This window comes from Eulemur rufifrons, chromosome 28 (assembly GCF_041146395.1).
Source record: "Eulemur rufifrons isolate Redbay chromosome 28, OSU_ERuf_1, whole genome shotgun sequence".
NCBI lineage: Eukaryota > Metazoa > Chordata > Mammalia > Primates > Lemuridae > Eulemur > Eulemur rufifrons.
Window position 1 is genome coordinate 58,175,440 of NC_091010.1, and position 13,680 is coordinate 58,189,119.

General features: G+C 34.5%; 1 protein-coding gene across 3 annotated transcripts in view; it reads left to right on the plus strand.

Moving 5' to 3' along the window:
• Nucleotides 1–13,680, plus strand: part of FHIP2A (FHF complex subunit HOOK interacting protein 2A) — a 61,851-nt gene that overhangs the window by 23,098 nt on the left and 25,073 nt on the right. For all 3 annotated transcript variants that reach the window (XM_069461091.1, XM_069461090.1, XM_069461089.1), the window contains 7 exons: nucleotides 227–303; nucleotides 398–590; nucleotides 778–947; nucleotides 1,334–1,474; nucleotides 2,353–2,443; nucleotides 8,319–8,462; nucleotides 13,266–13,406. In XM_069461091.1, the coding sequence (XP_069317192.1) occupies nucleotides 227–303; nucleotides 398–590; nucleotides 778–947; nucleotides 1,334–1,474; nucleotides 2,353–2,443; nucleotides 8,319–8,462; nucleotides 13,266–13,406 (957 nt within the window). The remainder of the gene's footprint in view (nucleotides 1–226; nucleotides 304–397; nucleotides 591–777; nucleotides 948–1,333; nucleotides 1,475–2,352; nucleotides 2,444–8,318; nucleotides 8,463–13,265; nucleotides 13,407–13,680) is intronic.

A 13,680-nucleotide genomic window follows, 5' to 3' on the forward strand; every position in this document is an offset into this window, starting at 1 on the left:
TTTTTTTTGTCCCATTCCTTGTATTCAAATTTAAAAAAAATGTAGATGACCCAAAAGCTAACATCTAATCTGGTTTTGATTGCCATCAACAAGATGGTCAAAAGGCAAGTTTTGTCCTTCCATACTAATTTAGATAGAGAGTACAAACTGATTTGTTGATGTTACAAATTAATCTCTCTTTCACATTAATAAAGAAAAAGATAACCATGCTTATATTATATTCTAGACTGCTGCTGTTGCTCTTGCCAAAGCTGTTCATGAAAGATTTTTTATTGGTGTTATGGAACCTCAGTTAATGCAAACGTGAGTAGCCTGATTTCTTAAGAAAAGAAAAAAAAAAAAAGCACTGTGTTCATGTCATTTTTGCCCACTGATTACCTGTTTGTGATGTGCTCAGTTCTGAGATGGGTATCCTGACATCAACTGCTCTGCTTCATCGCATTGTTCGGCAAGTAACCTCTGATGTTTTGCTTCAAGAAATGGTGTTTTTTATCCTTGGCGAACAGAGAGAACCAGAAACTCTGGCAGAAATTAGCAGACATCCTTTAAGACACAGGTTAATCGAACATTGTGATCACATCTCTGATGAGGTAAGCAATGTAATGGTTTAGCATTGGACTTAGATTCTTTCAAACACTGATTTTAATGTACTCGGGATGTTTTAAATACAGCCTCATTTTTATGTGGCTTTAAAAATCAAAAGCATGACTTACAAGATGGCAAGAACAACTTATTTAAAGATATTTTTCAGTTAGCTTTTATCAATTTTGGTTTCAGATAAGCATAATGACATTAAGAATGTTTGAACATCTTTTACAAAAACCCAATGAGCACATTCTTTACAACTTGGTCCTAAGAAATCTTGAAGAAAGAAATTATACAGAATATAAACCTTTGTGCCCAGAAGATAAGGATGTGGTAGAAAATGGATTGATAGCAGGAGCAGTGTAAGTTTCCATCCAACTCTGTGAGTCAGCATTTCATTTAGAGTTAGAACTTTCTCTCTCCTCTTATTTCTCTCCCTTATTCTTAAAAACAGAACAAAACAAAACAAAACTCTTAACAGTTTAAAAGTTTTAAGAAGTAAAATTAGATGCCCTCATAGTACTCTCCTTTTGAATGACAAGTGATATTATGTATCCATTAAACCTAATAACGAAATTAGTATATTCCTGTTTGTTAAATTTGTCTATAAAATATAAATATATTATTCCTTAATCTTTTATATTAGAAAAATTACGTAATATTCTCTAAGAACATAGCAGAGAATCTTTTGGTTTAGAAAATGTCATAATAAAATATTGTTTCTTATACATCATTAAATGAAACTTAGAGATCTGGAAGAAGATCCATTATTTACTGACATTTCACCAGATAACACGTTGTCAAACCAAGAGTGGCTTAGTTCTCCGCCTACTACTCCAGACCACCCCAAAAATGATGGGAAAACTGAAGTCCATAAAATTGTCAATAGGTGAGTTGCTATCTAAATTTGACTTACAACTCTTTTGCTTGTTTTTTAACATAGAATAGCTCTGCTCTTAGATTGTTTCAGAAATATATTATGAACTCAATCTTCTTTAAAGATTACGTCAGCTTTTTTGTCTTCACTGCACACAAGGAAGTGACAGCCTGGGGGCAACAGTTGGTACCAAGAGGAAAGCTCTACTTAATATAAAAATAAAAATAAATTACAGTGGTTAAATAAACCCTCACAGTATCCCAATGTTTTTTTTAATATAAATGACTTAAATTTAAGTAACTGCCAATTGTAACAACAGTGAGAACTGCCAGTTTGGCAAAATGTACTTATTAAACATGTGTGCTAAGCATAGGGCTATTCCTTTTAGTTTGTGATTTTACGTTTTTAAAAAGTGCCTTTTTTTCTGTGGCAATTTTCTTCTCTCTTTTTCTTCCTTTGCAACACTGTCATTGATATGCCTGGTTCTGGAAGATGACTTTAGAAAAAATTGCATGTGGCTCAAGATGCAAAATTGGGGTGCATAAAAGCCCCAAATGCAATTACTTAAAAGCCAGTTTCCTGAGATTAACAAGTATCGTGACAGTCTGTCATTGTGCAGCAATCTAAAGAGAAAAAAGAATCTTTCTTAGGCTTATTTCTATTTTAAGTGGAATCACTAATTTTTTAAGAATGCCTTTAAAATTACGAAAGAGTATTTAATCAGTGAATTATAAGACTCATTCAAGATAAGGGCTTAATTTTGTTTTTCAAGTTTCCGTTTGTATTAATATTTAGCTAAACTTTGGATATCACAGATACTTAGTACATATAAAGATTTTATTGAATTGTGAGAGTATTTATGTTACTGATTATGGCCTCTTCCATTTAAGTTTTCTCTGTCTGGTACCGGATGAAGCAAAATCATCTTACCATGTTGAGGGCACTGGATATGACACCTACCTCCGAGATGCTCACAGGCAGGTTAGTGAAGTAACTAATTTTTGGAAATGAAATCTAAGAATACACACACACACCCCTTGTCACATCACCCACAGCCATTGCTCCAAAGAAATGACTCTGTTGTTATTAAAAGTGAGACCTGATACCTGCTCTCAGTACTTTTGCTTTTTGCAGGTGACCTTAGTTTGCATTTCACTGACTGTGTCTCTATCAAGATTTCTTTATGGGCCGGCGCGGTGGCTCACGCCTGTAATCCTAGCACTCTGGGAGGCCGAGGTGGGCGGATCGTTTGAGCTCAGAAGTTCGAGACCAGCCTGAGCAAGAGCGAGACCCCATCTCTATTAAAAATAGAAAGAAATTATATGGACAGCTAAAAATATATATAGAAAAAAAATTAGCCGGGCATGGTGGTGCATGCCTGTAGTCCCAGCTACTCGGGAGGCTGAGACAGGAGGATCGCTTGAGCTCAGGAGTTTGAGGTTGCTGTGAGCTAGGCTGACGCCACGGCACTCACTCTAGCCTGGGCAACAGAGTGAGACTCTGTCTCAAAAAAAAAAAAAAAAAAGATTTCTTTATGCTTTTTTTTTTTTTTTACTTTAAATGATCCCTCACCTGGATCCATTTCCCTTGCTGCTCCCAAGCATGATGTCTTAATAATTCTACCCACCACCCACCCTTGCTCTCCATGCAAAGCCTATTATCCTTCCCCCTGCCCCCACCATTCTTAGGCAGCCAGTAATTCACAAGTGTTGTCCCTGCTGCTCAACAATCTCTCCTTCAGACCCTGAATCCTACCTTTCTCAAAGGTCTGCTCCCAGTTATAAAATTAAAGGGCCTTTTCTTATTCTTCTTTCCTCTTCATGGCATTTTACATTGTAAAATATAAAAGAAAAACTGTATTAAAAATACCCCAAAATTCAACATTTTAACTATTTCAAAGTGTACAATTTAATGGTTTTAAGTATATCCACAATGTTGTGCAACCGTCATCACTATCTAATGCCAGAATATTTTTATCACCCCAGAAAGAAACCTTGTACAAAGTAAGCAGCACTCCTCATTACCTCCTTCTTCCCCCAACCCCCAGCCTCTGGCAACCAGTAGTCTGCCTTCTGTCTCTGTGGGTTTCCTATTCTGGACATTTCACATAAATGGAATCACACTATGTGTGGCTTTTTGTGTCTGACTTCTTTTATTTAACATAATGTTTTCAAGATTCATTCATGTTGTAGCATCCATGAGTATTTCATTTCTTTTTATGGCTGAATAATATTCCATCATATGGATATTTTGTTTATCCATCATCAGTTGGTGGACATTTGGGTTATTTCTACTTTTTGGCTACTATGAATAATCCTGCTGTGGACATTCCTTTAAAACTTTTTGTGTGAACATAGTTTTCTTGGGTATATGCTTAGTAGTAAAACTGTTGGATCATATGGCAATTCTTTTTTTATTTTTCCTTTAAAAAAATTTCTTTTTCCAGATATTACTTTGAGAAAGAACTTTTCCCCCCAGCATAAGTAGAGAGTTTATTTGGGCCAAGTTTGAGGACTCCAACCCAGGAGGATAAATTCAAGTTGCCTTGAATCTATGCTCCCTGGTAATTCTATGTTTAATGTTTTTGAGGAACTGCCAAACTTTTTCACAGTGGCTGCACCAGCAGTGGATAAGGGTTCCAATTTCTCCATATCCTCACCAATATATGTGATTATCCTTTTTCTAAATTATAGTCATCCTAGTAGATGTGAGTGGTATCTCATTGTGGTTTTGATTTACATTTCCCTAATGACTAATGATATTAAGTACCTTTTCATGTGCTTAGCAGACACTTGTATATCTTCTTTGGAGAATATCTATTCAAATCCTTTACCCATGTTTTAATTGGGCTATTTGTCTTTTTGTTGTTGTGTTGTAAGAGTTCCTTGTACATTCTGCATACTAGATCCTTATCAGATATATGATTTGCAAATATTTTCTCCCATTCTGGGAGTTGTCTTTTCACTTTCTTGACAGTGTTCTTTGACACACACAAGTTTTTATTTTGTTTAAAAATTACCTGCAAACTTACCTATTTTTCCTCCGTGCTTTTTGTGTCATATCTAAGAAATCATCACCTAATCCAAGATCACACAGATTTTTCACCTAAGTTTCTTTCTTAGAGTTTTACAGTTTTAGCTCATACAATTAGGTCTCTGATTCATTTTGTGTTAATTGTTGTATATGGTGTGAGGTGGGGTCCAGATTCATTTTTTTTTTTACATGTAGATATCCAGTTGTCTCAGCACCTTTGTTGAAAACGCTATTTCCACTTATGAACTATAAATGTAAGGTTTATTTCAGGACTCTCAATTCTATTCCTCTGACATATATGCCTGTCCTTATCCCCGTACCACAGCGTCTTGGTTACTGTAGCTCTGCAGGAAGTTTTGAAATTGAGAAGTATAAGTCTTTCAACTTTGTTCCTCTTTTTCAAGATTATTTTGGCTGTTTGGAGTCCCTTACAATTTCATATGAATTTTAGAATTACTGTGTTCATTTCTGCAAAAAAAAAAAAAAAAAAAAAAGGCAGTTGGAATTTTTATGGGGATTGCATTGAATCTGTACATCAGTTGGGGAGTACTGTCATCTTAACAATATTAAACCTTCCAATTCACGAACACAGGATATCTTTCTTTTACTCGAGTTCTATTTAATATTATTCAACACTGTTTCATAGTTTTCAGTGTACAAGTCTTGTACTTTCTTTATTAAATTTATTCCTAAGTATTTCGTTCTTTTTGATGCTATTGTAAGTAATACTGTTTTGTGACTTTCTGTTTTTATTTTTATTTTTTTAAGGGACAGAATCTCGCTCTGTCACGCAGTCTGGAATGTAGTGGCATGATCTTAGGTCACTGTAGCCTCAAACTCCTGGGCTCAAACGATCCTCCTGCCTCAGACTCCCAAGTAGCTGGGACTATAGGCATGTACCCCTATGCCTGGCTAATTTTATTTTTTGTAGAGATGGGGTCTCACTGTGTTGCCCAGGCTGGTCTCAAGCTCATGGCCTCAAGCAATGCTCCCACTTCAGCCTCCCAAAGTGCTAGGATTATAGGCGTAACCTGTGCCTGGCTGAATTTTGCTAGTGTAGAAATAACTGATTTTTATATATTGATCTTGCATCATACAACTTTGCTGAACTTGTTTAACCTCCTTCTATTTAAAACTTTATTTTTTAAGGCTTCTGCAGTGTCATTCCTTTCTACTGCTGCTGTTACTTTTAAGTCTCAGGTGTCCTTTTCATGTCTACCATATGATCATGTGGCTCCCCAAAAATCTGTGATTGGCCCTTTTTACTCTCTTCATTCCTTTGGCATTTTTCTGGTTGGCATTCATTTCTATGGTGAATTCCATATCTGACCTTCGGTATCTGAAGTGTCTCCAAAGCTCTAGCCCCAGCTACTTATATGTTCTTCTAAGACCTCAGACTTCATCTGTCCAAAGTAGAGCTTATCATTGGTTATTCCAAAACTGCATCTGCTCCTTTGTTTCTTGATGTGGTCCATTCTCCTGGTCCCTCAAGGTTTGTGTTTCAGGGTTATCTCTGATTCATTCATCTTCCATTCCCCTTAGCTTGCCATGTTGTATCAGGTTTGCCCTCACCATATCTGTATCCCTTTACCCATTTTTACTTTGAGAATACTATTTTAAGTCCTTATTACCTTTTGCCTAGGATTACAATAGCCTCATAACTTGTGTCATCAGCTTGTTCCTTCTGCTTAGAATCCATTAACAGATTAATCTCATTGCAGTATATGAGTATCCCTTCTCCTTTATTAACTCATGAAGTCTAAATACCTAGACATCTAATCTTAGCATTCAGGATCCTTTTGGATCAGTTTCCCAGCCTGCATTTCCATCCTTATTTCTTACTGCAATTTTCACTCTCTATCCAAATATAGCATTTACGTGCTTTTACTGATGCTATTCTGTTTGCCTAAAAGATTTTTCCTCTCTTTCATTTTTTATCCATTGTCTGATATCTGTATTTCTACCCTGTTTTCAAGGTCCTGATTAAATGCCAATCCCTGGTTTATTCTCTTTTCCCCCTTCCTCTGCTCCCCTCCTCCACCAGTAAGGGTAGGAGCCCTTCTCCTCTTCTGGGTCAGTAAAGGTAATTGCTCTTCTTTTTGCCTGTGGCATTATTTCTACATCTTTTGTGGCCCTTTGTGTTCTCTTTCTTGTATTGGGGTTAAAAGGTAATCGATCTCTTGAGGGCAGGATTCATGCTTGAATTACCATTAACTCCCACAAAATATGTAGCTTAGGACTCTATACAGTTTACATATCAGTAACTATTTAATATTTGATGAATAACTAGAATAAAATATTTCAAAATTTGAAAGTGAATTTCAAAATTTGAAAATTCTTAATTTTGAAATTTCTCAAATTCCAAAAAATGCATACATTTTATTTTCATTTAAATTCTTTGAAGGTATGCTATTATATACAATTAGTCCGCATATGTCCATAGTTATTCTATAATACTTTAAGCCTGAATTCAAGTCCACATTAACACAGGAGTTACTGGGATAATGGGATAGCAAGTGGTGTTCATATAACAATCAAGTAAAGACAATACAAGTAAAAAATACCTTTCAATAGAACCAATTAGATTTTTAAACTGCATTTATTCTTTTTGTAAAGTTTCTCTTATTTCCATTTTGTGCTTACAAATGAAATTCTTGTGATTGTTCCAGAAATATTAGAAAACAGACAAAAAGTATACAAAAATTTAAAATTATTACTTTCTAGGTCAGAACTTCAGAGATTATAGTGTAAAAATAATTTATTAAAAATTGCGATGTGCCTTTATACAGAAAATTGCTATTGAAAGCCAAGTAGTTTAAAACTCACAATATATTGAAGAAGTTGGCTTTTTAATTATTTTAAATATGTTTTTTCTTTTAAAAATTAAAGTTAATACTTCACAGTAAGAATATATTCTTTTTAAATGTCAGGTAATTGCTAAACTAGAGAGGACAAAATACTTTTGCTTTATTGAAAAAGAAGAATTTGAAGAGGGAAAGAATATGGAAGAAAATAGTGCTTTAACTCCCTTTTGTTTAAATTCAAGTAAATTACATATCAGGGAAGACTTTTATATTTCATTTTTATTGTATGAGATATTCTTGTGCTTATAAAAATCCACATTGTTTGTTTTAGTGGTAACTATCTGTAGTGAAGGACCAGTTTTTTATTCCTAATCTGTCACAGACCAACACTTTTATAAAATTCAATAAAAATGAATTATTGCTGCAGAAAAATGAAAAGAAAGGCACAAAATACAAGCCCCAATCATTTTGTTGTTAGATTCAGCAGACATAAAACTAGTCAGTCAAATTTTTATGAAAGTTTTAAAATGCTTACTTCTCATTTTGGATGGTGGCAGTTTGAGGACCAGCACTGGTCCATGGACCAGCACTGTTCTATCCTGTCACAACAACATGCCTACTGTAAATGCATTATAGCACCGTCACGCTTGCCTTCTCAGGTAACATGCAGCCGTTCATCTACTACATGTAACATTTTAAAATAAACTTGAAAACCTGGCTAAGTCTTACTTTGCTTTTTAAATGTACTCTAAATCGATGACGAAAATAACTAGTGTTAAATTCCTTTAAAGGAATGAGCATAAGCACAGTGATTAGAGGGGGTATTTTAGTAAAGCTAAAATATGCCTTTTTAAAATCAACTTATATTGGTTACCGGTGATTATAATCTTACCTGTGCCCCTAGGCACCTGACACATAGCAGACATTCTGCATTCAAACGGTTCTTATATGCCTATTGGAGGACATCACTTTTATTTAATCTCAATTTATTTAATGATCCAAATGCTTTCCCCCCCTAGTTCCGGGACTACTGTGCTATCTGCTTACGATGGGAGTGGCCTGGGTCTCCGAAAGCTTTGGAAAAGTGCAATTTAGAAGCGGCTTTCTTTGAAGGTCATTTTTTGAAAGTTTTGTTTGACAGAATGGGAAGAATTCTTGATCAGGTAATACATTTTTAAATACTAATTTTCATATTGTTTTGTTACCATTCACCACGGGATCATCTCAAGTCTTAGTTTAGATGTTGAACAAAGAACTTTTTATTGTTTTCTTAGTTTTTCCACTGGATGACTTTTTCATAAAGCTTGGTTGCAAACAACTGGTGGGTTTCTGATGCATTTCTGTATGTTAAAAACATTTATTTGGCCTGACAGCTATTACAAAATTATATATTTTACTTCTCATTATAAGCCATTGTCTTAATATCATTAACACATTTCAGAAGTGATTAGAGTGCTTTCCTTTTATGATTAACTTAGAAGTTCTTTTAGTTAGTACAGTTAGTACGGCTACAGATAGAATAAAACTTGTTAACCTCAATTCAGAAGACCTTAAATGTCATTTCAAAGTGAATCTTGAAGACTCTGGTCTCATTAAAATTATAGAACCTGCTTCTTCAAAGAACTTGTGAATGGTACTCATTTTCATAAGGGAGAGGTGAAATAAAAATGGTTAATTTACTTCCCCAAAGGTGGATAAAAATCACCAACTGATATGTTGCTATGTATGTGTCATCAACTGTCAGGAGAAATGAACTTGGAATTTTGGAATCCCTCCCTCCATCTCTCATTGACACGTAAAGTGATGATAGAGCTTTGAATGCTTTACTGTTGGGAAATAAAACATCTGGCATAATACTTGCCTCAACACAGAAATTGAGTTAATCAATTTGGAATTAATTTTAAATTGTATATTAAAGTACTTGTTCTTTTTTAGCATTTTAGTTAAATATTTATGTGAGCATAGGGAGTTATAAAAGAAATTTACTCCCTAAGTAGATTGTCTTCAATAACCAGAAAGTCAAATAAAGAAATTATAACTTTAGAAGTATTTCACTAGGGTAAACCTTCAGGCAGTTCTGTTTCTGATGGAATCAAAAGCCCCAGCCCTTTTTTTCTTTTAACCTCTTAATAGCATCTGCCGGATTTCTAGTGTTTAGTTGTTTGTCTTAAATCTGACAACCAAAGTATGTAAATCGGGCTATTAATAGGCATTATGGTCTACGCATTATGGCTGTGTACACCTCTTTGGTAGCTGGGATTCATCAGTTCATTGTGTTTTTTGCACTAGTTTGCTAGGCTTAGTTTGAATCTGATTAACAAGCAAGAGAGATTAACAATCCGTATCAAAACGGTAATCTTTAGAAAATTTGAACAAAAGCACTAAAACAACCTAAATTTTAAAAAGTAATTTCTGAATTGAATTGAAAGGTCCACTCTGAATCTTCATCACATTTGAGCATTTTTTCTTTAGTTTGTAGAGTGCTGACACAAAAGGATTCATTGAAAACAGAATAGTCTGAAATGTTTAAAATTCTTTTTATCTCACCCGCTAGCATTTCATAGCACAAAGCTGATTCACACACCGCCTCAATCATTGTCCCTGTAACCCTGTATCACGGGAAAGACAGATTTCTAGTATTATTTTATAAATGAGGAATCCTTGATTTTAGTTATGTGACTTACAGCTAGTAAACTGTGGGGCCCAGCCTGAAACCTTTTGTCTTTAAAATCCTCGAGCCAGGCACCGTGGCATATGCCTGTTGTCCCAGCTGCTGAGGAGGCTGAGGCAGGAGGATTGCTTGAGCCCAAGAATTTGAGGCTGTAGTGTACAATGATCATGACTGTGAATACCCACTACACACCAGCCTGGGCAACATAGTAAGATCCTGTCTCTAAAAAACTTTTTAAAACAAAAATAAAAAAACCTTTGATTTTCCAAGCCTTTTTGGTAAGAACATTATATAGTCTGATCTCAAAGATAATACACGTGAATCCTGGGGTGCTAATAGTTTTTGTCTGGTTTGATTTTCTTGCTTTCCTAAATGTTTTTGCTGAGAATGATGCTTGCTTGTATTTTCTTAGTATGTATCCCTAATAGGGTCAAGGTAACCAGGCTGAGATTTAACATTTAATATGGTTAGTTAATAAAGTAGCTAATTTCTTCATGCATAGCTGAGAAGTAATGGTATCATGTATTCATGACACTATTGTGTTGTCATATTGTTAATTTTTAAAAAATACTTCATAACAGAAACATTTAGTATTGATTGTAGCTGCGGTGATTTCTAAAAGATAGTAAAATGCTGAAGTCCATGGCAAAATCTAAAGAACATCAGGAAAAACGTAAGGAGGCCACGTCCTGCCCCCTCCCTGAGAGTGAAGAGTTTGAACTTGGGCAAGTAACTTAGCTACCTTTCACATTTTCTCATTGTTAAAGTGAAGTTGATATGACTTGTCCTAGCCTCCTACTTCAATTTTTTTGTAATAATTAAATGAAATAAACAATTTAAAGTACTTTAAAAAATACAAATTATTGTTTAAAACAGACATTATTAGAGATTTCAGAGAATATCAAGTTGAGATTTTTTAAAATTTGATTTAAATCTTATTTTGTCCATCTGCTATTTGGCCTTTAGTAGAAGGGTTGAGACTGTTTGCCGGTGATATCAGTGTGCTTGTAAGTCAAAATTTATCATCTCAAAATTCATACCTTAAAATCAGTGTGAGCTCAGTCGGAAAAATGGGCCAAGTCCCAAGTCTGTTTGGCATGTCAGAGAAATCTGGCTAACTTTCCTTTCAAGTGAATACAAAGTACAAAATAAAGGCATCCCAAATGATAGATATAAACACTTACTATTAACAAGCCCCCAAAAGTGAGCTTGTTTTAAAGTTGTTACCAATATGAAGTAGAGACCATTTCAGAGTATGGTGAAACAATTCTATTTTGCTGAAATTTATTTTCATTTTCACAACATTAAGAAATAATCTGTGTCAGCCTTAAATTTCTTAAACAACCTATGACCTAGATTTATGTTAAAATAAAGCTACAAACCAAAGTAATGCCATACAGAAAAAATACAGTCTTAGTAGTAATATGTCTTTGTTTGAGGCCAAATTATGTTGGCTTATTTATTTAAGCACCTGCAAATTTAGTGACTTTAAAAGTCTTAATTACCTGAAATGAAGAGTCATCTGCAATTCTGGACTTAAGTTGTATTTTAAATTATTTTGTCCGCATTTTTTACCAAATGGATTCTTTTTAAATTGATTTTTGTAAATGGTTCCTTTGTATCTAAAATACAATTTAATGTGAATTCATTGTTTATTATGAGTCGAGTCTCTAAGGCTATTCTATTGCAAATATTGAGAGGGGGAGATGGTGAAAAGTTGGCTAATGGTACAAAAATACAGTTAGAAGGAGTAAGTTCCAGTATTCTCTAGTACCGTAGGGAAATTATAGTTAACAATAATTCAGCTGGACACAGTGGCTCACACCTATAATCCTAGCACTTTGGAAGGCTGAAGTAGGAGCAATGCTTGAGGCCAAGAGTTTGAGACCAACCTGAGCAACATAGTGTGACCTTGTCTCTACAAAAATATTAAAAAATTAGCCAGGTGAGTGCCTGTAGTCCAGCTACTTGGGAGGTTGAAGCAGGAGGATCGCTTGAGCATAGGAGTTTGAGGTTGCTGTGAGCTGTGAAGATACCACTGCCCTCCAGCCTGGATGAAAGAGTAAGACCCTATCTCAAACAGTCAAATAAAAAAAAAAAAAACCCAAGTAACTTATTGCATATTTGAAAATAGCTAGAGGAGAAGAATTGTAATGTTCCCAACACAAAGAAGATGTGAATGTTGGAGGTGATGGATATCCCAGTTATGCTGATTTGCTTATTACACATTGTATACATGTTATCAAGTAGGAGAATATACTTTTAAACCATCTTTTATTAGGAATATATATTTCCTTTCATTTATCTTGCTTAAAGCTAGACTTTGAAAAGAAATGACTTGGGTAGTTTTTTCTTTCAAAAAAATCCATGTTCATGAATCTGATGGTGAGTAAGAAAGACTAAAATTGGACTTAGAGCATAGGACTTGAGAATTTTTGTTTATATAACAAAATATATGTTCATCGCAGTGTCTTTGATATCATCTGGCAGGTGCCCAAGCATTCTCCTTTGAATGCCAAAGTTACTTACTTCTTAAGTGGTATTCATTATGACCAAGCATTTAAAATTACACACGGAAGAATATTACACACAGAAATGTATGAGGAACCTGTACACAGATGTACAGTTGTTTTGGGGGAGAGTTAATGTGGGAAATGAGATGATCCCTCTCTTGAATCACTGTTTTGAATCTTCTCATTCTCTTTGAGGCATAGCGTGGTCATTTCTATCCCCAAGTACTTTCATTCTGTTGACAAGCTTCTGTGATTTGACTTTATTCTACTGTGTACATTCTTTTGGTAATTGGCAGTAGTTGAATAATCTGAAGTGAGGAGTATCATTTCTAAAATTATATTACTGTATTGAAAAAGACACAATACCTTCCCTGCTAGTTCTTTGGTCATATGCTCAATGTGTCCTCTGTTTCTTGTAGTTAATGTTATATATAACACACTGGTGGCTCCTGATGACCTCTTGAACTGTTTCATGAATTAACCTGCGTAAAACCGACACCCTAACTATGTCAAATATTTGTCTTTTCTATATGTTTATATGCATGCTTTTTAAATCCTTTTCTTAAAGTTTTAGGAATGTGATATATATACTTTGACTAAGATGATGAGAGCTAATTTAGTTGCAGATATTTTCACTGCAGAACATGTGGAGGGAGGAGTAAGATGATGGATTTTCCTTTCTTGGAAAAGACAAATTGAAATGGTAACTTAAGTGCACAGGTATATACATTATAAATAATATCAAATGTCTTTCTGGTTTTTTTTTTTTTGCTTCTCCATAGCCATACGATGTGAATTTACAAGTAACCTCAGTGTTATCTAGACTTTCTCTCTTCCCTCACCCACACATACACGAGTACCTTTTGGATCCGTACGTGAACCTTGCTTCTGGTTGTAGATCTCTCTTCTCTGTAATTGTCAGGGTAAGTTAGTAGTTCTATTATTATAGTGTCTAGGATTGATAAACTTGTCCAATTAACATGTTACTATTATTGTATTCAGTTATTGTCACATAATGAAAAATGTTTAATATCTACTATTTAAAAGTATTATCCATTTGAACTATTTTACAGACTGTGGGGGGAAAAGAAAAATTTATTTTTTAAAATAATATATATGACTTTTTATATTTTAAAGAATAGGTATGAGTCCTTGGTCAAATATGGTTATGCGAGGAGTGAAAGTTTACATTCTTTA